The 19247-nt window shown below is 49.4% G+C and overlaps 1 protein-coding gene across 23 annotated transcripts in view; it reads right to left on the bottom strand.

Annotated features, from left to right (window-relative positions):
- Positions 1–19247, bottom strand: part of PAK1 (p21 (RAC1) activated kinase 1) — an 805686-nt gene that overhangs the window by 660127 nt on the left and 126312 nt on the right. For 2 of the 23 annotated variants that reach the window (XM_083821768.1, XM_083821762.1), the window contains exons 14-15: positions 3031–3227; positions 1419–1556 (exon numbers count right to left, since the gene is read on the bottom strand). The exons of 19 other annotated variants lie outside the window; for them this stretch is intronic. In XM_083821768.1, the coding sequence (XP_083677894.1) occupies positions 1419–1556; positions 3031–3227 (335 nt within the window). Of the gene's footprint in view, positions 1–1418; positions 1557–3030; positions 3228–15268; positions 15559–19247 lie in introns of those variants that run through there. 2 more of the 23 variants (XM_083821748.1, XM_083821764.1) reach the window with 2 other exon arrangements.

The raw sequence follows: 19247 nt of genomic DNA, 5'->3' as shown, positions 1-19247 counted from the left end.
ACAACAGGACCAGTCAGGCCATCTCCTATACCAGGTGCGCTGTTCTGTTAAACAATATTGATTATCGAGCATGCAACAAGCTGTAGGTGGTGTCACAAAGTGCTTCTTGCAGCACATGTGGTGTTTGTTTCGGGGGCAAGGTTTAAAACATAACATCTGGAACAGAGGAAGAAGTTTTCCCTGTGTTCAGGGTTAAGTGGAAAGCTTGCAATACTCCAGCCTTGCAGAGAAAGTCTAGGTTGGGGACAGAGACTGACACAAAACAGCTAATCAGACGAGTGGAGGCATGAAGCCCACAAGCCGTTCAGAAAACCCAAAATAATTAAGTCCCCCAGGACTTCTGAGCACCAGAAGGGATCAACCACCCAATCTGAACACACTTCAGAGGTGGAAAAATCCGAGGCTAAAAGGTAAAGGCAGGCAGAAATGCTGCAGTCCCAATGTTCTCCTGCCCCAAGGAACACAACCCTGCTGCTGTCTGATACTCTGGAGCTGGCAAGTCCAGGAGAAAAAGTCAGCTTTCATCTACTGCCATTCTTTCTGCCGGTGATTAATGCTTCATTAGTGTCTCAGAAAGGCAGCAGCACTCCCAAAGCTGAACCCAGTAGACAAACTAAAGGAAAGAAAGGAACACCAAAAAAGAGACAACTGTCTCACAGTCGACATCTGAGGGCCCCATCATCACCGATTTATTTTACAAAGAGCTGAAGCACATTTTCCACCCCCGTGGGAGGTCTGACAAAAGGAAACACATGAACACTCCTCATCTGTGTTGGTAAAAAGCCTGGCAGCTTCGTCCTTCACTTTCACCACGAGTCCAGACAAAGACACCAGGTTTTCAGTGAAATAACTGAGGATTTCTCACAAGCTTGGTTCCATCACCTCTGCAGGAAGAGCTGTATCTGGCAAAATGTGTTAACGCCAAACTGCTGCAGTTAATGCAAGACGTGCCCCTTCCAGAAAGCTTTGGGAACTCTCCCCCAGAAGGGAGACAACCAGAGCATTCGATAGCTGGAAGCCCTCCTGTTATCCAAATGGGAACAAGCACGGCCAGACCGCAACACCACAGCCAGATGTTAGGGTGAGCTGCGTGAAGAAGCCACGGGAATTAAGGGGCTCGGCAGCTGGCAGGCTCGGGGCACGGCAATTATTTGAGGTTGGTTACAGAACACGCTGCACAGCTGCTGCCAGTAGCAAGTACAGCACAAAAAGGAAAGTACTCTGTTAACGCTTCGTTAGGGATTTGGGGTTTTTTGGTTGGTTGGTTTTGGTTTTTTTTGTTCGTTTCTTCATGGTAAATTATCTCTGCTGTGCTTGTGACTTCAGATGACGCAGTATTTAAGACCCCAAATGACATTGCTCCACGTGCCTATTCTCACTCTAGAATGCTTAATTCCGTCCCGTTCCCCGGCACTTACCTGTAGCAGCTCTTTTGCAGAACCTCTTTTTTCCACGTCCATTTCAAGACAGCGATTTAGGAAGTCTCGGAATATGGGTGAAAGCTTTTCTGGATTCTGCAGTTCCGGAGTCCCGTTAGTAGCAATGAGATACAGGGCCTAAAGCAAAGCAAGCACCAAAGAAACAGGAGGTTACGAAGGTCAGACTCCAGCTGCAGATTACAGAGGCACCCATTTTTCCTCTCCCTCCCCACAGTTCAATGGGGAAAAACAAAACCAAAACAAACCCTTATCAGGGTGACTAATAAATGCTTAAGTTTCAGCAAAGAGAAGAGCTGCCGGCCCTATTTTTATGTGGATGGGATCCAATCCTTTCTTGCTTTACCCTCGTAATCTGGGTTTGGATCCTGCAGCCCTCTCAAGGGATTAAGAGGACAAAACCAGCAGTCCAGACTGTGTTTACAGAGGGAAGTTGGCTGGCACAGCTCTGCCAGTGCTCGACTCCTGCAATAACTATATCCTCATGGGAAGGTACCCCTGAAGAAACAGGAGGCTTTCTTCTCTCGATACTTTGCCCAAATGCACAAGGCCTAAAAAGTCAATACTCTAAAGATGCAGTTGGTCCTTTACAAAAGATGGCCAGTAGGTTCTCAAGCAGCACTTAACACCCTACAGAAACAAGTGGAGTCGTTTTGCTGCTGCTTGGGAATGAAGAATTCTCTAAGAATCAGGAAATTCAGAATTCATCCACTGCAAAATTTTACTATTAAAAGAAAATCGCTAGATGCCTTTTAAAAGGAAACAGACATCTGGCAGAGGCCTTCTGAGCTCACTGCTCATCACATCCCAAGGTAGAGGTCTGATAGCCTGGGAACTGCAACAAGTTAAGTTAAATGAGAGCAAAGCACCCCGTTGCTTAGCCATCCTCATTTAACTCCATACCAACTTTTTCCTTTCGCATTTCTTCACTGCTGCGCTTCTCTCCCAAAATCATCTCCAGTAAAAGAGGTGGAAACAAGTTAAACAGAATTGTTCTAGATCCCTTCGTCCTGTTTAGCTTAGAAAAAAAGCCATAAAACTGGCTTACACCAAGAACAGCCGCATTCCTACAAACTGATAGAATTTCCCCTTTCATTAAAGAATACGAAGGGAAAGACACCAGCAGGGGCAAAGCCTGACTAAAGGCTTGTTAAACCTGGAGCTTTACTGGGAGCATGCAAAGAGGAACAATGCACCAGCAAGAAAAAGCCCTGTTTATAAAAGAGTAATGTGGTATTCTTTGAATTCAAGGACAGCTCTCTTCCCCACTCACAAGGATTTAAGAAGCCGGGCACTCTGGGGCCAGAAGGTGCCCCTATCGGCCTCTCCAGAAAGGGGGGAATTATGGATGCACCACATCATTAACTCAGACCCTACCTGAAGGTCTGCAACAGGAACAGCCTGTGCCCTCTGCCACCCAGAACCAGTCATGGCTTCTAACTTAAATGACCACAATCTTCTCACTACAGCATCTAAGGAGACGTGTAGCTGCATGTGATGAAACCACAGCGGAGGTTCACCTGCCTCCTCCAGAGCCCAGGTTAACCAGCAGGCTCAGCGAAGGCCTGAGGGCAAAAAAAAGGCACTCGCTTACTCTCAGGGGGTTTTCATTGAGGTAGGGGGGTTCTCCTTCGATCATCTCGATGGCCATTATCCCCAGTGACCAGATGTCCACTTTGGGCCCGTAGGCTTTTCGTGTCACCACTTCAGGCGCCATCCAGTACGGGGTCCCCACCATGGTGCTGCGCTTGCTCTGTTCGGGAGTGATCTGGGCACAGAAGCCAAAGTCAGCTGGAAAAGCAAAGAAGGAGGGAAGAAAAAGTTAGAAATCAGCAGGTTTCTCCAAAAACAACACGTACTGATGCCAATGCTGTGGTACAAGCTAGCCTGTTGCACTGCCTGCTACATTGCTGCTGCAAAGGAGGCCCTGGTTTTGTGGTTAACAAGGTGTTCAGGAGTAAGCTTCTAAATCTGACTCGCTGAGGCCATCAACATCACAGAGCTGCTCACTTGTCGATGTGATGTGATGGTGATCAGTAAAGAGCTGTACATGGATGCTGTGAAACGTGGCAGTGCAGCATTTGGCAGCTGTAATACACTGTGTAACACATGCTCTCAAGCCTGTTCCTGGGTCTGTGAAAACAGAAACCAATGCCCAGTCTGTCCTCCCTCCACCCACACCCACCAGCATTATCTGGTCGTATTTTCAGTCCCAGAGATAGTATTTCCCCAGAAGATGTACCATCTCTCAAACACGATTTGCTTTCTAGAGCAAATACTGTGTTCAGAATAAATTTAAGGACCTAATTTGGTACTTATTATTTTCTTTGAGAAGACAGAAAGCTGGAGAGCCTTCCTGTGGAAATTGCTTGGCCCTGTCTTATTTGCATTTGACTTTCCAAAAGATCACAGAATAATAGAATCATAGGAAAATTAAGGTTGGAAAAGCCCTCCAAGATCACCTGGTCCAACCATCCCCCTACAAACAATGTCACCCACGAAACCACGTCCCCAAGCACCACGTCCAACCTTGCCTTGAACACCCCCAGGGACGGGGACTCCACCACCTCCCTGGGCAACGCGTCCCAATGCCTGACCGCTCTTTCTGAGAAGAAACGTCTCCTAATTGTTTTAATTGGTGAAGAGTAGCACTCTTTGTTCAATTCTTTGTTTTAATTGTTGAAGAGTAAGGGCATGACGTTTCCATTTTTCCACTCACCAGTGACATCACCCGACTGCCAGGACTTTTCAACTGTGATGGAGAGCGGCTTGGCAACCCCATCAGCCAGTTCCCTCAGGACCCTGGGATTCATGTCACCAGGTCCCATAGACCTGGACCTGTTTACATTCAGCAGGTGGTCTCGAACCTGCTCTTCACTTACCGTGGGTGGGACTTTGCTCCCCCAGCCTCCACCTACAGGTTCAGGGAAATGAAAGACTTGGGAAGCCCATCTACCAGTGCAGACGGAGGCAAAGAAGTGGCTGAGTACCTCAGCCTTCTCCGTGTCTGTCGTTACCAATTACTCAGGTATAGAAACTCACTCCTAATATAAGAAATTAGCCACCTCTAATCGCTTCCACACTACTATTTTCACCCCTCAGTTTATTTTCACAAATGTTAAAGGCGCATGGTGGCCCCTGGGGACTCCTCCTGTCAGCCCAGCGCAGCAGCCCGAAGGGAGCTGGGTCCTCTCTTGTGCTCTTCCTCGAGGCTCTGTGCAGAGGGGCTGACACCTCTCGCACAAGGGCTGGCGGGTGGGAAAGAAACACGCACACAAGCCCTGAATATCAGCAAGAGTTCTTTATTGCCAGGTGTTTGGTGGCTCCAAGCTAATGCCTGGGATGGAGCCTGCGCGACGAGGAGTAGGGAGCTCGCCGGGCCCTGCTGCGTAGCTACCGGTGTTCTCTCATGGCACGCAGCAGAGAGCTGCCGGGGTAGTCCCAGGTCTGATGTGGCCGAGGTGGATCCACTTCCATGGGTTCCTCCGCCTCTTCTTGTGGATCCACCTCCATGGGCTCCACGGTGTCAGGCAGGAGGACAAGCCAGTCCTTGCCTGGGACTGCCCACACGGGATGCCTCCCATCAGCTGTGTTCTCCGGCCAGGGTGCCGAACGAGGGGGTCGCCCAGTTCCATTGCCTGGTCCCATGCCACTCTCCACTTGATTTTCATTCGTGGGTTTCACGCCGCCATCTCTTTTACGGCCACGGCTGGGTCCCTCGCTGCGATCTGGCCGATGGGCACGCCTCTGCTCCCCACGGCTCTCCGCATCACGCTCCCGTCTTCGCTCCACACCACCACTGCACCTCTGGTTAGGCCCAGGCCCCCTGCTGCTGGATGTCTGAGGGGCCGGCCTGTTCCCCGCATCGCTGCGGTGCCAGTGATATCTCCAATAATCGTCTCTGGGCCGGGCAGCAGGCTTCCCCCAGGCACTGATGTCTTTTGTGCCGCAGGTGCTGTCCCTCTGCCCATGAGACATCTTTCTCCCATTAGCTGCCATCTTCTCGGTGCTTCCTCAGATCGCTTCGCGGTCCTCACACCGAGGAGGGCTGCCGCTCGCCTTGCTCCTTTCTCTGGCCTTCCTCCTGCCGCTTACGCTGGCTCTCAGAGGACCGAGTCGCTGAGCAAGTGGCGGGCCAGCGGCAGGGGGCCTCTTTTATAGGGCCCGGGGCAAAGGCGTGACAGCGGTGGCCACTGTGACCTCAGCAAGGCTCTGTGATGGAGTGGCCCGTGCGAGGCCAAAGGCGGCTGCGTTGGGAGAGGCCTGGAAGATGCCCTCATGTGGACAAGGAGGAGGGCTGGGGGGGCTGAGGGGCCCCTTTTCTGGGGCTGGCTCCCCCCCAGGCCATTTGGCTTGACAGAGAGAAAGGCTGCCCCATGCAATCCTGCCTCAACCCATTTTTTCTCCCCATCTCCAAGGCTTAGAATCTCTGGTTAACAAAAGAAAACTCCATCAACAAAACCAAACCAGACCCATTCAAAAGGCTAAAGCGGTCACAGCTGAAGTACCCATCTTCAGGAGATCTTTGATCTGTTTGAGGGCAGCACAGCCCCAGGAATTGGAGGGGAGCAGCCAGGTTAAGCCCGGCAAGCTCACGGAGTTCAAGCTCTAAATTCTCCCAAAAGATGAGCCTCGGGACCAAAACTTGGGACCCTTCTGGGCAATAAAAATCAGGGATGCAGGAAAAACATCACTTATATAAAGTGCAGCAGTTTTCCCTGAAGCATGCGATAATAACCCTCTCTTCCTCTCTTGTACCTACCAGCGTATTGCCTCTGCTCCTGCTCATTCCCCCCACTTCGCTCCCAAATAATAAGACCCTGCAGAACTGTTCCCACCAGTGAAAACGCTAAATTTAGGTATGAAAAAGTAAAAGTTTAAAGATCCAGGGCAGGTTTTGTGTGTCCCAGTGCATATTTAGCCTTGGGACACCCCTCTGAGATAACCACAGGTACATTTCCCTCCCGTGCAGGTGGAAAAAAAAGGCAGCAGTGGGATGAGAGGACTGGGGTTGGGAAGCATTTTGCAGCCACGAGGTTTCAACCAGGACCTCTGCAGAAGCTCCTCTCCTTTGCCATGGGACTAAAAATAAAATAAAATAAAATAAAATAAAATAAAATAAAATAAAATAAAATAAAATAAAAACACTCAAGTAATGGTGTTGAGGGAAATACTGGCAGAGCCACCAGCCCCGTTACCACTTTTTCAGGCACTTTTGGGGTACGTTACCAGGCCCTCCGGTCTGCCTGGTGCCCGGCTTTGTGAAGTTTCACGAGGGGAGCAGCAGGATGCAGGATGACACAGTTTGGCTGCCGGGCTCTCATGGGACAAGGACATGGACATGGGATGCACATCGCAGCAGTGCCACCACCAACTAGTTTGCCAGCTCCCCCTTCCAGACGTTCCCTTTTTCTTCCCCCTCCGACGTGGGGCTCAGCACCCAAATGGCTTGTGAGAGCTCGGCAGGGCTCCCAGTGCCAGGAGGCTGAGCTGGGAAAGTCCTCTTCACGTTAGGCTTGGTTTCTTGGACTTCCAGCACCCAGCTCTGCCCTACAGCCACAAGCGGATAAAATCCTACAGCAGGGGGCTTGTGGGGGCACATGTGTCCTCCCCTTAATATTCCTTAATCCAAGCTGGGACGAGGCACTTGCACAATTATGTAGGTGATAAACTCCTGCTCTTGTCATCAGCCTCACCCTACTGACCCCACATGTAAAAGTGATGCTGGGGAGGGCAGCTTTAGGGACCGATCCCAAATCCTCCCCCGTTTCCTCCTCTGCACCTGGAGCCGCAGACACCAAGCTCTACCTGGGGAGACAGCAAGCAGTCAGGAGGGTCCATTTCATCATCTGCCTCCTCCTCTTCCTCCTCAAGCTGGGCTCTACATCCTGCTTCCACACTGGTGTTTCTCAGAGCATTAATGACTTCCAAACAGGTGAAAATAAGCAGTAGAAATCACATTTTCTGCATCAGCTTTCAGTGTAAAGTCACTTTGCTCTATCAAGTAAGATCTAATTAAAACAGATCAGAGAAACACAACTCCTTCAAGCACCCCCCAATTCATTTCTGCAAGCGTCATTGAAACAAAGGGGAGGAGAAGCAGGTCATTCATTCAGGTTTTATTTAAGGTTTCAGCTTTGCTTTCTAAATGGCTGAGCTGACCCTAACAAACCGGGCACTACCGGAGAGTTACACCAAGGCAGTACAAAGAAAGAGAAACACGTTTTCCAGCTGATTTTAAAATGGCAAAGGCCCTTATTTCCCAGCAGGACAAGACACACAGACACCTGGCAGCAGGTCAGATTAGCTCCAGCTCACTTAGCACGAGTTGTTGCTCAAAGACATAAGGCTCAGTCCTCACTCTGAGCACCCCTTCATTGCACAGGAGCCCCCCGCTCCTTCCTGCTCCCAAACAGGATGCCTCAATCCACCGTAGGCTGCTCCAGCATCCTCCAAATTCCCTCAGCAGTTGGGAAACTGAGCTTTTACCTTTTGCTTCCACCTACACCTGCAACCATCCTCTTCCTCAGACCAACACCATCTTCTGTTGCCTTCCCACCCCTTCCCTGGGGGCATCCATTTCGGCTGCAAGTTTCCGTCCAGCCCCTGCCGGCATCGCTGTTCTGCCACCACCGGCAGCTCCCTGCTTCTCCAAGACCCCAGCCTTGATGCTGAGAGCTGTCATTAGCAGCAAACCATGAGATCCGCCCTAGGACATTATCTATATGCTCAATCCAGTGTGTTTACAACCCCAAAATACATCCACATGTTCTCTATTACTATCAAAATAAGCCACTGAAAAGTCTCCGTATTTTATGCTAGGGAGACAAACAGACTCAGCCTTCACCTTTGACAGCTTCCATATGAAAGATGCTGGGGAATCTGTAAGCTCATAATTAAGAAAGGCGTTCAGATACGTACCATTCTTCTTGGACTTTGGGCTGGACCTTTCACTGCCAGCTGAGCTCAGCAAACTTGAAGTACCAGCAGCCTACAGGCCACTTCAGCCCATCCTTGCATGGTAAATATCATCTAGTGATACCAACCCGTGATACCTTGAGACAGACACGTTCGGATACTAACGGAGATCTCAGCTCAGAAGCGATCTCAGCTCAGCCAGCCCCTCTCACCCAAACTCTTGGCCCCACTGAACTTAAATCAATCATTTGTTTAAAGAAAACCTAGGGCTGCAGTAATCCAGCTCAATATCAGCTCTTTAAATATAGGAAGCTTGAAATGCACCAGCTGCTTCTTAAATACGATATTCTTCAGTGCTTTGGAAAAAAAAGAGATGAGTTTTACCTTCCGCCACCACCAGGAGCTCTGGGAGCTGTAGCACGTTGTGCCATTTCGGCACCTAACCTGATGGGGTTGCTGAGGATCCCATAAAAACAAAGCAGGTTTTCAGGATGGATAGTCAAACTGAATATTTCATGTTCTCATATAGAAGAGAGAATCTAATAATCAAATAAATAAGGGCTGTGATTAAAAATGGTTCAGACTCAGTAGAATTAGTTCATACTGTAGGTATATTAAAATATATTTTAAAATGCTACCAAATCAGTTCTCTTCTCTTGGAAGTTGCGTTCAAATCCCAGCAGTAAGGATGTTCTCAGAAAAAAAAATAAGAATTATTAAGTCAGACACTTGTGCTAACAGCTCTCTGTAGTGACCAGAAAGTGCTGTAAAAGGCTATGCAGCAGCTGCCACCAGTGCTGAAGCTGAGCGATGCCCAGATGAACCTAAGAGTAGAGAAAAGGATCCATCTCTGGACAAAAAAAAATGTATCTCATTCTCCTAAACTAACTACATTCTTTTATTTATCTTTTTATTTAAGATTTCTGAGACCATGAAAACACGATGCGTCTGTTAACTTGGAATTGGGGCTAGGCACACAGTAGCAAGTCAAACTCTTTCGCATCACAGGTTGGTAAAATAAAAACAGGAGAAGATGACATGTCTACAGCCGCTGTCTTACAGCTTCCCAGTGCATAGCTTAGTCCTTACCAAACCAGTAAGGACCAATCCACAGTCGAAGTCAATGAGACAGAAGCACATCACGGGCTTAAGAATGGGGAGAAACAGTCACTCCTGCAGATTCCTTTCCAATAGGCAACAGAGAATCCAGCAGAGTAACTTAAATACAAGTCACCCTTTTTACCATTTTTCCTCCTGCAGAAAAATAAGCTCACGGATTTGCTCGCAGGTAGGGCACATCTGCATTACCACTCTCACCTCAAAGGGGTGTCAAGGATGGAGTGGGAAGGGAAGGCGAATGGAAGTCAGCAACACTCAGTACATTCATGGATCAGGTTTAATCCTGTGCTGTCAAAAAATGTCAATTGATGGGTCAATAAGACCAGAGCAACATTAGATTTTAGACCTAGTGAGATCTAGCCCATCATTCCTTCCCATCTACCCCACGCGTGGCATTTGAGACTTGCACAGAAAATAAAAGCAAACTCCTCACCAAAGAGAATTATCCGAGGGTAGTGGCCTTCCCTTTCCCGATCTCCACCCCAGCCCCAAGCAGAGGAGCTCATCAAGAGATCAGGTCCCCCCCAGGGCTGGCAGCTTTGCTGCTCTGCCCAAGGAATTCATCTTGCGAGGGGAAACTCTCCATATTACATGAAGATGAAGAATGTATACAAGGGGAGGAAGGCAGAAGATTTGGCAATGGGCTTCAGACATTACAGACTCACGTCAGACAGTGGCCACCCTGTAGCCTGAAGGATGGGAGAAGACACCAAAAAAGCAAGGGACCTTACAGGCTTTATCTACGCCTGTAAAACCAGTGCAAGGGCTGTCACGTATCGCAGAGTGAATGGGGAAAAATATATGCATATATTTCAATCACAAGCCCAGGGCAGGGAGGAAAGGACTGATCCAGCAGCAGGTCTCAGCAAGAAGCAGGAATGAGTTTCTGTGCAACACAAGTGCTTTGGGGAGAGGAGAACTGGATTAAACTCACCCTGGAAATGACCAAAGCGATACGTACAGAGAAAGCAAGATCTTTTATCCGTTCCCTCTGTGTGCAGTTACTCCTCTTCAGAGCCACTCGCTATCCCACAGGACTACAGAAGCTTGTATCACTTAATGCATCGCTTGTAAGCGCCCAGTGACGATAACATGAAAACCCATCCCATCCGACAGAATTGTCTGGTGACAGTGAATTCTCCAACCCTCCCTCAGCCCCGAGTTAAGAAATGCAGCAGTCCTTTTATTAAAAATCAGGATACAGTTCAACATAATGCCAGTGTTTACACCCGATCTCTCTAGTAGTTCCAGGATCGCTGTTGTTTTACATATCATTAGCAACCAAAGGAGTCAGTAGCATAAAGATATCAGTTCACTCGCTCATTTCAAAAAAAAAATAAAATGAATGCCCCTATGCTTCCAACGAAACACTGTCCATGATCAGTTTGTTTTCTGTTGGCCTTGGTCTAAGAAGCAAGAGTTTTCACCATCATCTTGCAGGCAGATCTTATCTTCCTAAGAGCAATTGTTCTGTTTGCTTTCTCTTACAGGGCAGGTCTCCACGAAGCCTGACAGCACTAATAAAATAACCCTAAAAGAAATCCCAGTTGATTTTTCCTGTGATTTTTCTAGAATATCAGAACTATTTGAAAGCTGTTTAATTACTTGAGTTGAAACGAAAGTGTGCGGGGAAGGACCTTGATTCACACAATTTGGCAAAAAGATCACGACTTGTCCAACAGCTGCAAGAAGCACACACAGGCTTTCTCCTTGCTCCCCCGAAGCATCCAGCGGTGCTGCAGGAGGGCTGCATGGTCCTGCCCTCGTTCCCCTTCCAGTTGTTTTAGCTGTCCCGATTGCTGCTGCCTGCTTCCTTCCCTCCTCAAGTCATCCACAGCAGAGAGCAGCCTCAGTGCTGGAAGAGCAGCTAGGCAAAAGCAGGAGGAGTCCAGCCAGCAGAAGATTTACTTTATTAAGATAAACATGGTCTAAAGGCTCCACATTATCTTTAAAAATAAACACAGTAAGAAATACGAAAACAAACTGGCTTTGCTACGGGTAGGTCAGGTTCAGATGTTCTCAGAAGATCTTCCCAGCCATAAAATATACCCTTCCCCTACCGTGCCCATCAAGGAGGATGGAAAGACAGTTCACTACGCAAGATCAGCAGCGTACCTGTTGCGTGCCCTCCCACATTCAGCAAACGATACATCTGCTACCCTTCAAGGCAGATCAAAGTTTTAAGAACACCCCTGTGAAGGAGGAGCGGGAGGGGACAGGGACAGGTAATTCGGTTTCTGTAGGGAACATCTAAAAGGCTTGACAGGACGGCTGTGCTGGCTCCCCCGCTTTAATGGTTGTTCTTTGCTGCTTCTTTAGCAGCAAGAATCAGAGGAGTGAGACTAGAAAGAGGCTTTGCAATTTTCAGGAACTGGTGCTAGGAAGAGGAAAAAGGAAAAAAAAAGGTTACATTTCTCAGAACATGTCCCAAAAGCCTGGTGTTTACACAAAATATCAGGACCTAGACCTGTATGAACTCCAACAACCTCCAAGCAGGCGAAACAAAAAAGGCACGATGAGCAAGAAAGTTCACCGTGACTTTTGGGCCTCACCTGAACTGATAAAGATCTTTGCACCCAACACATCCTAATTTCTCCAATGTTTATACACTCTCAAGACTAAGCAAGTTCTCCCAGGAAATAAATTTATGCAAAATCTGCAGGGAAATTCTTTGTGGAAGGGAGGTGTAAGTAAAAGCAACCTGTGCAGTTCCAAAACATTGCACAGGGCTTCCTGAAGCAATCATCTCTCCATTCTTCCTTTCCTGTCACCACAGATCTGCTGAAAACATTGCCTTGGCCTTCTAAAGCTATTAGAAATTTTCAGAACAGCTGGGACTGAGGAGCACAGCAGGGAATTCACAACAGGACCAGTCAGGCCATCTCCTATACCAGGTGCTCTGTTCTGTTAAACAATATTGATTATCGAGCATGCAACAAGCAGTAGGTGGTGTCACAAAGTGCTTCTTGCAGCACATGTGGTGTTTGTTTCGGGGGCAAGGCTTAAAACATAACATCTGCAACAGAGGAAGAAGTTTTCCCTGTGTTCAGGGTTAAGTGGAAAGCTTGCAATACTCCAGCCTCGCAGAGAAAGTCTAGTTGGGGACAGAGACTGACACAAAACAGCTAATCAGACGAGTGGAGGCATGAAGCCCGCAAGCTGTTCAGAAAACCCAAAATAATTAAGTCCCCCAGGACTTCTGAGCACCAGAAGGGATCAACCACCCAATCTGAACACACTTCAGAGGTGGAAAAATCCGAGGCTAAAAGGTAAAGGCAGGCAGAAATGCTGCAGTCCCAATGTTCTCCTGCCCCAAGGAACACAACCCTGCTACTGTCTGATACTCTGGAGCTGGCAAGTCCAGGAGAAAAAGTCAGCTTTCATCTACTGCCATTCTTTCTGCCGGTGATTAATGCTTCATTAGTGTCTCAGAAAGGCAGCAGCACTCCCAAAGCTGAACCCAGTAGACAAACTAAAGGAAAGAAAGGAACACCAAAAAAGAGACAACTGTCTCACAGTTGACGTCTGAGGGCCCCATCATCACAGATTTATTTTACAAAGGGATGAAGCACATTTTCCACCCCCGTGGGAGGTCTGACAAAAGGAAACACATGAACACTCCTCATCTGTGTTGGTAAAAAGCCTGGCAGCTTCGTCCTTCACTTTCACCACGAGTCCAGACAAAGACACCAGGTTTTCAGTGAAATAACTGAGGATTTCTCACAAGCTTGGTTCCATCACCTCTGCAGGAAGAGCTGTATCTGGCAAAATGTGTTAACGCCAAACTGCTGCAGTTAATGCAAGACGTGCCCCTTCCAGAAAGCTTTGGGAACTCTCCCCCAGAAGGGAGACAACCAGAGCATTCGATAGCTGGAAGCCCTCCTGTTATCCAAACGGGAACAAGCACGGCCAGACCGCAACACCACAGCCAGATGTTAGGGTGAGCTGCGTGAAGAAGCCACGGGAATTAAGGGGCTCAGCAGTTGGCAGGCTCGGGGCACGGCAATTATTTGAGGTTGGTTACAGAACACGCTGCACAGATGCTGCCAGTAGCAAGTACAGCACAAAAAGGAAAGTACTCTGTTAACGCTTCGTTAGGGATTTGGGGTTTTTTGGTTGGTTGGTTTTGGTTTTTTTTGTTCGTTTCTTCATGGTAAATTATCTCTGCTGTGCTTGTGACTTCAGATGATGCAGTATTTAAGACCCCAAATGACATTTCTCCACATGCCTATTCTCACTCTAGAATGCTTAATTCCGTCCCGTTCCCCGGCACTTACCTGGAGCAGCTCTTTTGCAGAACCTCTTTTTTCCACGTCCATTTCAAGACAGCGATTTAGGAAGTCTCGGAATATGGGTGAAAGCTTTTCTGGATTCTGCAGTTCCGGAGTCCCGTTAGTAGCAATGAGATACAGGGCCTAAAGCAAAGCAAGCACCAAAGAAACAGGAGGTTACGAAGGTCAGACTCCAGCTGCGGTTTACAGAGGCACCCATTTTTCCTCTCCCTCCCCACAGTTCAATGGGGAAAAACAAAACCAAAACAAACCCTTATCAGGGTGACTAATAAATGCTTAAGTTTCAGCAAAGAGAAGAGCTGCCAGCCCTATTTTTATGTGGATGGGATCCAATCCTTTATTGCTTTACCCTCGTAATCTGGGTTTGGATCCTGCAGCCCTCTCAAGGGATTAAGAGGACAAAACCAGCAGTCCAGACTGTGTTTACAGAGGGAAGTTGGCTGGCACAGCTCTGCCGGTGCTCGACTCCTGCAATAACTATATCCTCATGGGAAGGTACCCCTGAAGAAACAGGAGGCTTTCTTCTCTCGATACTTTGCCCAAATGCACAAGGCCTAAAAAGTCAATACTCTAAAGATGCAGTTGGTCCTTTACAAAAGATGGCCAGTAGGTTCTCAAGCAGCACTTAACACCCTACAGAAACAAGTGGAGTCGTTTTGCTGCTTCTTGGGAATGAAGAATTCTCTAAGAATCAGGAAATTCAGAATTCATCCACTGCAAAATTTTACTATTAAAAGAAAATCGCTAGATGCCTTTTAAAAGGAAACAGACATCTGGCAGAGGCTTTCTGAGCTCACTGCTCATCACATCTCAAGGTAGAGGTCTGATAGCCTGGGAACTGCAACAAGTTAAGTTAAATGAGAGCAAAGCACCCCGTTGCTTAGCCATCCTCATTTAACTCCACACCAACTTTTTCCTTTCGCATTTCTTCACTGCTGCGCTTCTCTCCCAAAATCACCTCCAGTCAAAGAGGTGGAAACAAGTTAAACAGAACTGTTCTAGATCCCTTCGTCCTGTTTAGCTTAGAAAAAAAGCCATAAAACTGGCTTACACCAAGAACAGCCGCATTCCTACAAACAGACAGAATTTCCCCCTTCATTAAAGAATACGACGGGAAAGACACCAGCGGGGCAAAGCCTGACTAAAGGCTTGTTAAACCTGGAGCTTTACTGGGAGCATGCAAAGAAGAACAATGCACCAGCAAGAAAAAGGCCTGTTTATAAAAGAGTAATGTGGTATTCTTTGAATTCAAGGACAGCTCTCTTCCCCACTCACAAGGATTTAAGAAGCCAGGCACTCTGGGGCCAGAAGGTGCCCCTATCGGCCTCTCCAGAAGGGGGGGAATTATGGATGCACCACAGGATTAACTCAGACCCTACCTGAAGGTCTGCAACAGGAAGAGCCTGTGCCCTCTGCCACCCAGAACCAGCCATGGCTTCTAACTTAAATGACCACAATCTTCTCACTACAGCATCTAAGGAGACGTGTAGCTGCATGTGATGAAACCACAGCGGAGGTTCACCTGCCTCCTCCAGAGCCTAGGTTAACCAGCAGGCTCAGCGAAGGCCTGAGGGCAAAAAAAAGGCACTCGCTTACTCTCAGGGGGTTTTCATTGAGGTAGGGGGGTTCTCCTTCGATCATCTCGATGGCCATTATCCCCAGTGACCAGATGTCCACTTTGGGCCCGTAGGCTTTTCGTGTCACCACTTCAGGCGCCATCCAGTACGGGGTCCCCACCATGGTGCTGCGCTTGCTCTGTTCAGGAGTGATCTGGGCACAGAAGCCAAAGTCAGCTGGAAAAGCAAAGAAGGAGGGAAGAAAAAGTTAGAAACCAGCAGGTTTCTCCAAAAACAACACGTACTGATGCCACAGCTGTGGTACAAGCTAGCCTGTTGCACTGCCTGCTACATTGCTGCTGCAAAGGAGGGCTGGTTTTGTGGTTAACAAGGTGTTCAGGAGTAAGCTTCTAAATCTGACTCGCTGAGGCCATCAACATCACAGAGCTGCTCACTTGTCGATGTGAAGGCTGGTGATCAGTAAAGAGCTGTACATGGATGCTGTGAAACGTGGCAGTGCAGCATTTGGCAGCTGTAATACACTGTGTAACACATGCTCTCAAGCCTGTTCCTGGGTCTGTGAAAACAGAAACCAATGCCCAGTCTGTCCTCCCTCCACCCACACCCACCAGTATTATCTGGTCGTATTTTCAGTCCCAGAGATAGTATTTCCCCAGAAGATGTACCATCTCGCAAACACGATTTGCTTTCTAGAGCAAATACTGTGTTCAGAATAAATTTAAGGACCTAATTTGGTACTTATTATTTTCTTTGAGAAGACAGAAAGCTGAAGAGCCTTCCTGTGGAAATTGCTTGGCCCTGTCTTATTTGCATTTGACTTTCCAAAAGATCACAGAATAATAGAATCATAGGAAAATTAAGGTTGGAAAAGCCCTCCAAGATCACCTGGTCCAACCATCCCCCTACGAACAATGTCACCCACGAAACCACGTCCCCAAGCACCACGTCCAACCTTGCCTTGAACACCCCCAGGGACAGGGACTCCACCACCTCCCTGGGCAACGCGTCCCAATGCCTGACCGCTCTTTCTGAGAAGAAATGTCTCCTAATTGTTTTAATTGGTGAAGAGTAGCACTCTTTGTTCAATTCTTTGTTTTAATTGTTGAAGAGTAAGGGCATGACGTTTCCATTTTTCCACTCACCAGTGACATCACCCGACTGCCAGGACTTTTCAACTGTGATGGAGAGCGGCTTGGCAACCCCATCAGCCAGTTCCCTCAGGACCCTGGGATTCATGTCATCAGGTCCCATAGACCTGGACCTGTTTACATTCAGCAGGTGGTCTCGAACCTGCTCTTCACTTACCGTGGGTGGGACTTTGCTCCCCCAGCCTCCACCTACAGGTTCAGGGAAATGAAAGACTTGGGAAGCCCATCTACCAGTGCAGACGGAGGCAAAGAAGTTGCTGAGTACCTCAGCCTTCTCCGTGTCTGTCGTTACCAATTACTCAGGTATAGAAACTCACTCCTAATATAAGAAATTAGCCACCTCTAATCGCTTCCACACTACTATTTTCACCCCTCAGTTTATTTTCACAAATGTTAAAGGCGCATGGTGGCCCCTGGGGACTCCTCCTGTCAGCCCAGCGCAGCAGCCCGAAGGGAGCTGGGTCCTCTCTTGTGCTCTTCCTCGAGGCTCTGTGCAGAGGGGCTGACACCTCTCGCACAAGGGCTGGCGGGTGGGAAAGAAACACGCACACAAGCCCTGAATATCAGCAAGAGTTCTTTATTGCCAGGTGTTTGGTGGCTCCAAGCTAATGCCTGGAATGGAGCCTGCGCGACGAGGAGTAGGGAGCTCGCCGGGCCCTGCTGCGTAGCTACCGGTGTTCTCTCATGGCACGCAGCAGAGAGCTGCCGGGGTAGTCCCAGGTCTGATGTGGCCGAGGTGGATCCACTTCCATGGGTTCCTCCGCCTCTTCTTGTGGATCCACCTCCATGGGCTCCACGGTGTCAGGCAGGAGGACAAGCCAGTCCTTGCCTGGGACTGCCCACACGGGATGCCTCCCATCAGCTGTGTTCTCCGGCCAGGGTGCCGAACGAGGGGGTCGCCCAGTTCCATTGCCTGGTCCCATGCCACTCTCCACTTGATTTTCATTCGTGGGTTTCACGCCGCCATCTCTTTTACGGCCACGGCTGGGTCCCTCGCTGCGATCTGGCCGATGGGCACGCCTCTGCTCCCCACGGCTCTCCGCATCACGCTCCCGTCTTCGCTCCACACCACCACTGCACCTCTGGTTAGGCCCAGGCCCCCTGCTGCTGGATGTCTGAGGGGCCGGCCTGTTCCCCGCATCGCTGCGGTGCCAGTGATATCTCCAATAATCGTCTCTGGGCCGGGCAGCAGGCTTCCCCCAGGCACTGATGTCTTTTGTGCCGCAGGTGCTGTCCCTCTGCCCATGAGACATCTTTCTCCCATTAGCTGCCATCTTCTCGGTGCTTCCTCAGATCGCTTCGCGGTCCTCACACCGAGGAGGGCTGCCGCTCGCCTTGCTCCTTTCTCTGGCCTTCCTCCTGCCGCTTACGCTGGCTCTCAGAGGACCGAGTTGCTGAGCAAGTGGCGGGCCAGCGGCAGGGGGCCTCTTTTATAGGGCCCGGGGCAAAGGCGTGACAGCGGTGGCCACTGTGACCTCAGCAAGGCTCTGTGATGGAGTGGCCCGTGCGAGGCCAAAGGCGGCTGCGTTGGGAGAGGCCTGGAAGATGCCCTCATGTGGACAAGGAGGAGGGCTGGGGGGGCTGAGGGGCCCCTTTTCTGGGGCTGGCTCCCCCCCAGGCCATTTGGCTTGACAGAGAGAAAGGCTGCCCCATGCAATCCTGCCTCAACCCATTTTTTCTCCCCATCTCCAAGGCTTAGAATCTCTGGTTAACAAAAGAAAACTCCATCAACAAAACCAAACCAGACCCATTCAAAAGGCTAAAGCGGTCACAGCTGAAGTACCCATCTTCAGGAGATCTTTGATCTCCTTCTATGACCAAGTGACGCGCTTGGTGGATGAGGGAAAGGCTGTGGATGTGGTTTACCTTGACCTCAGTAAGGCTTTTGACACCGTTCCCCACAACATTCTCCTCAAGAAACTGGCTGCTCGGGGCTTGGACTGGCGTACGCTTCGCTGGGTTAGAAACTGGCTGGATGGCCGGGCCCAGAGAGTTGTGGTGAATGGAGTCAAATCTGGTTGGAGGCCGGTCACTAGTGGAGTCCCCCAGGGCTCGGTACTGGGGCCGGTCCTCTTTAATATCTTTATTGATGATCTGGATGAGGGCGTCCAGTGCACCCTCAGTAAGTTTGCAGATGACACCAAGCTAAGTGCGTGTGTCGATCTGCTCGAGGGCAGGAAGGCTCTGCAGGAGGATCTGGATAGGCTGGAGCGATGGGTGAGGTCAACTGCATGAAGTTCAACAAGGCCAAGTGCCGGGTCCTGCACCTGGGGCGCAACAACCCCAAGCAGCGCTACAGGCTGGGAGATGAGTGGCTGGAAAGCTGCCTGGCCGAGAAGGACCTGGGAGTATTGGTGGATAGTCGGCTGAATATGAGCCAGCAGTGTGCTCAGGTGGCCAAGAAGGCCAACAGCATCCTGGCTTGTATAAGAAGCAGTGTGGCCAGCAGGTCTAGGGAAGTGATTGTCCCCCTGTACTCGGCTCTGGTGAGGCCGCACCTCGAGTACTGTGTTCAGTTTTGGGCCCCTCGCTACAGGAAGGACATGGACGTGCTCGAGCGAGTCCAGAGAAGGGCGACCAAGCTTGTGAGGGGTCTGGAGAACAAGTCTTACGAGGAGCGGCTGAGGGAGCTGGGCTTGTTCAGCCTGGAGAAGAGGAGGCTCAGGGGCGACCTCATCGCTCTCTACAGTTACCTGAAAGGAGGCTGTAGAGAGGTGGGGGTTGGTCTATTCTCCCACGTGCCTAGTGACAGGACGA

This window comes from Anser anser, assembly GCF_964211835.1.
Source record: "Anser anser genome assembly, chromosome: 1".
Lineage (NCBI taxonomy): Eukaryota > Metazoa > Chordata > Aves > Anseriformes > Anatidae > Anser > Anser anser.
This window is presented reverse-complemented; position numbering and strand designations above follow the sequence as displayed.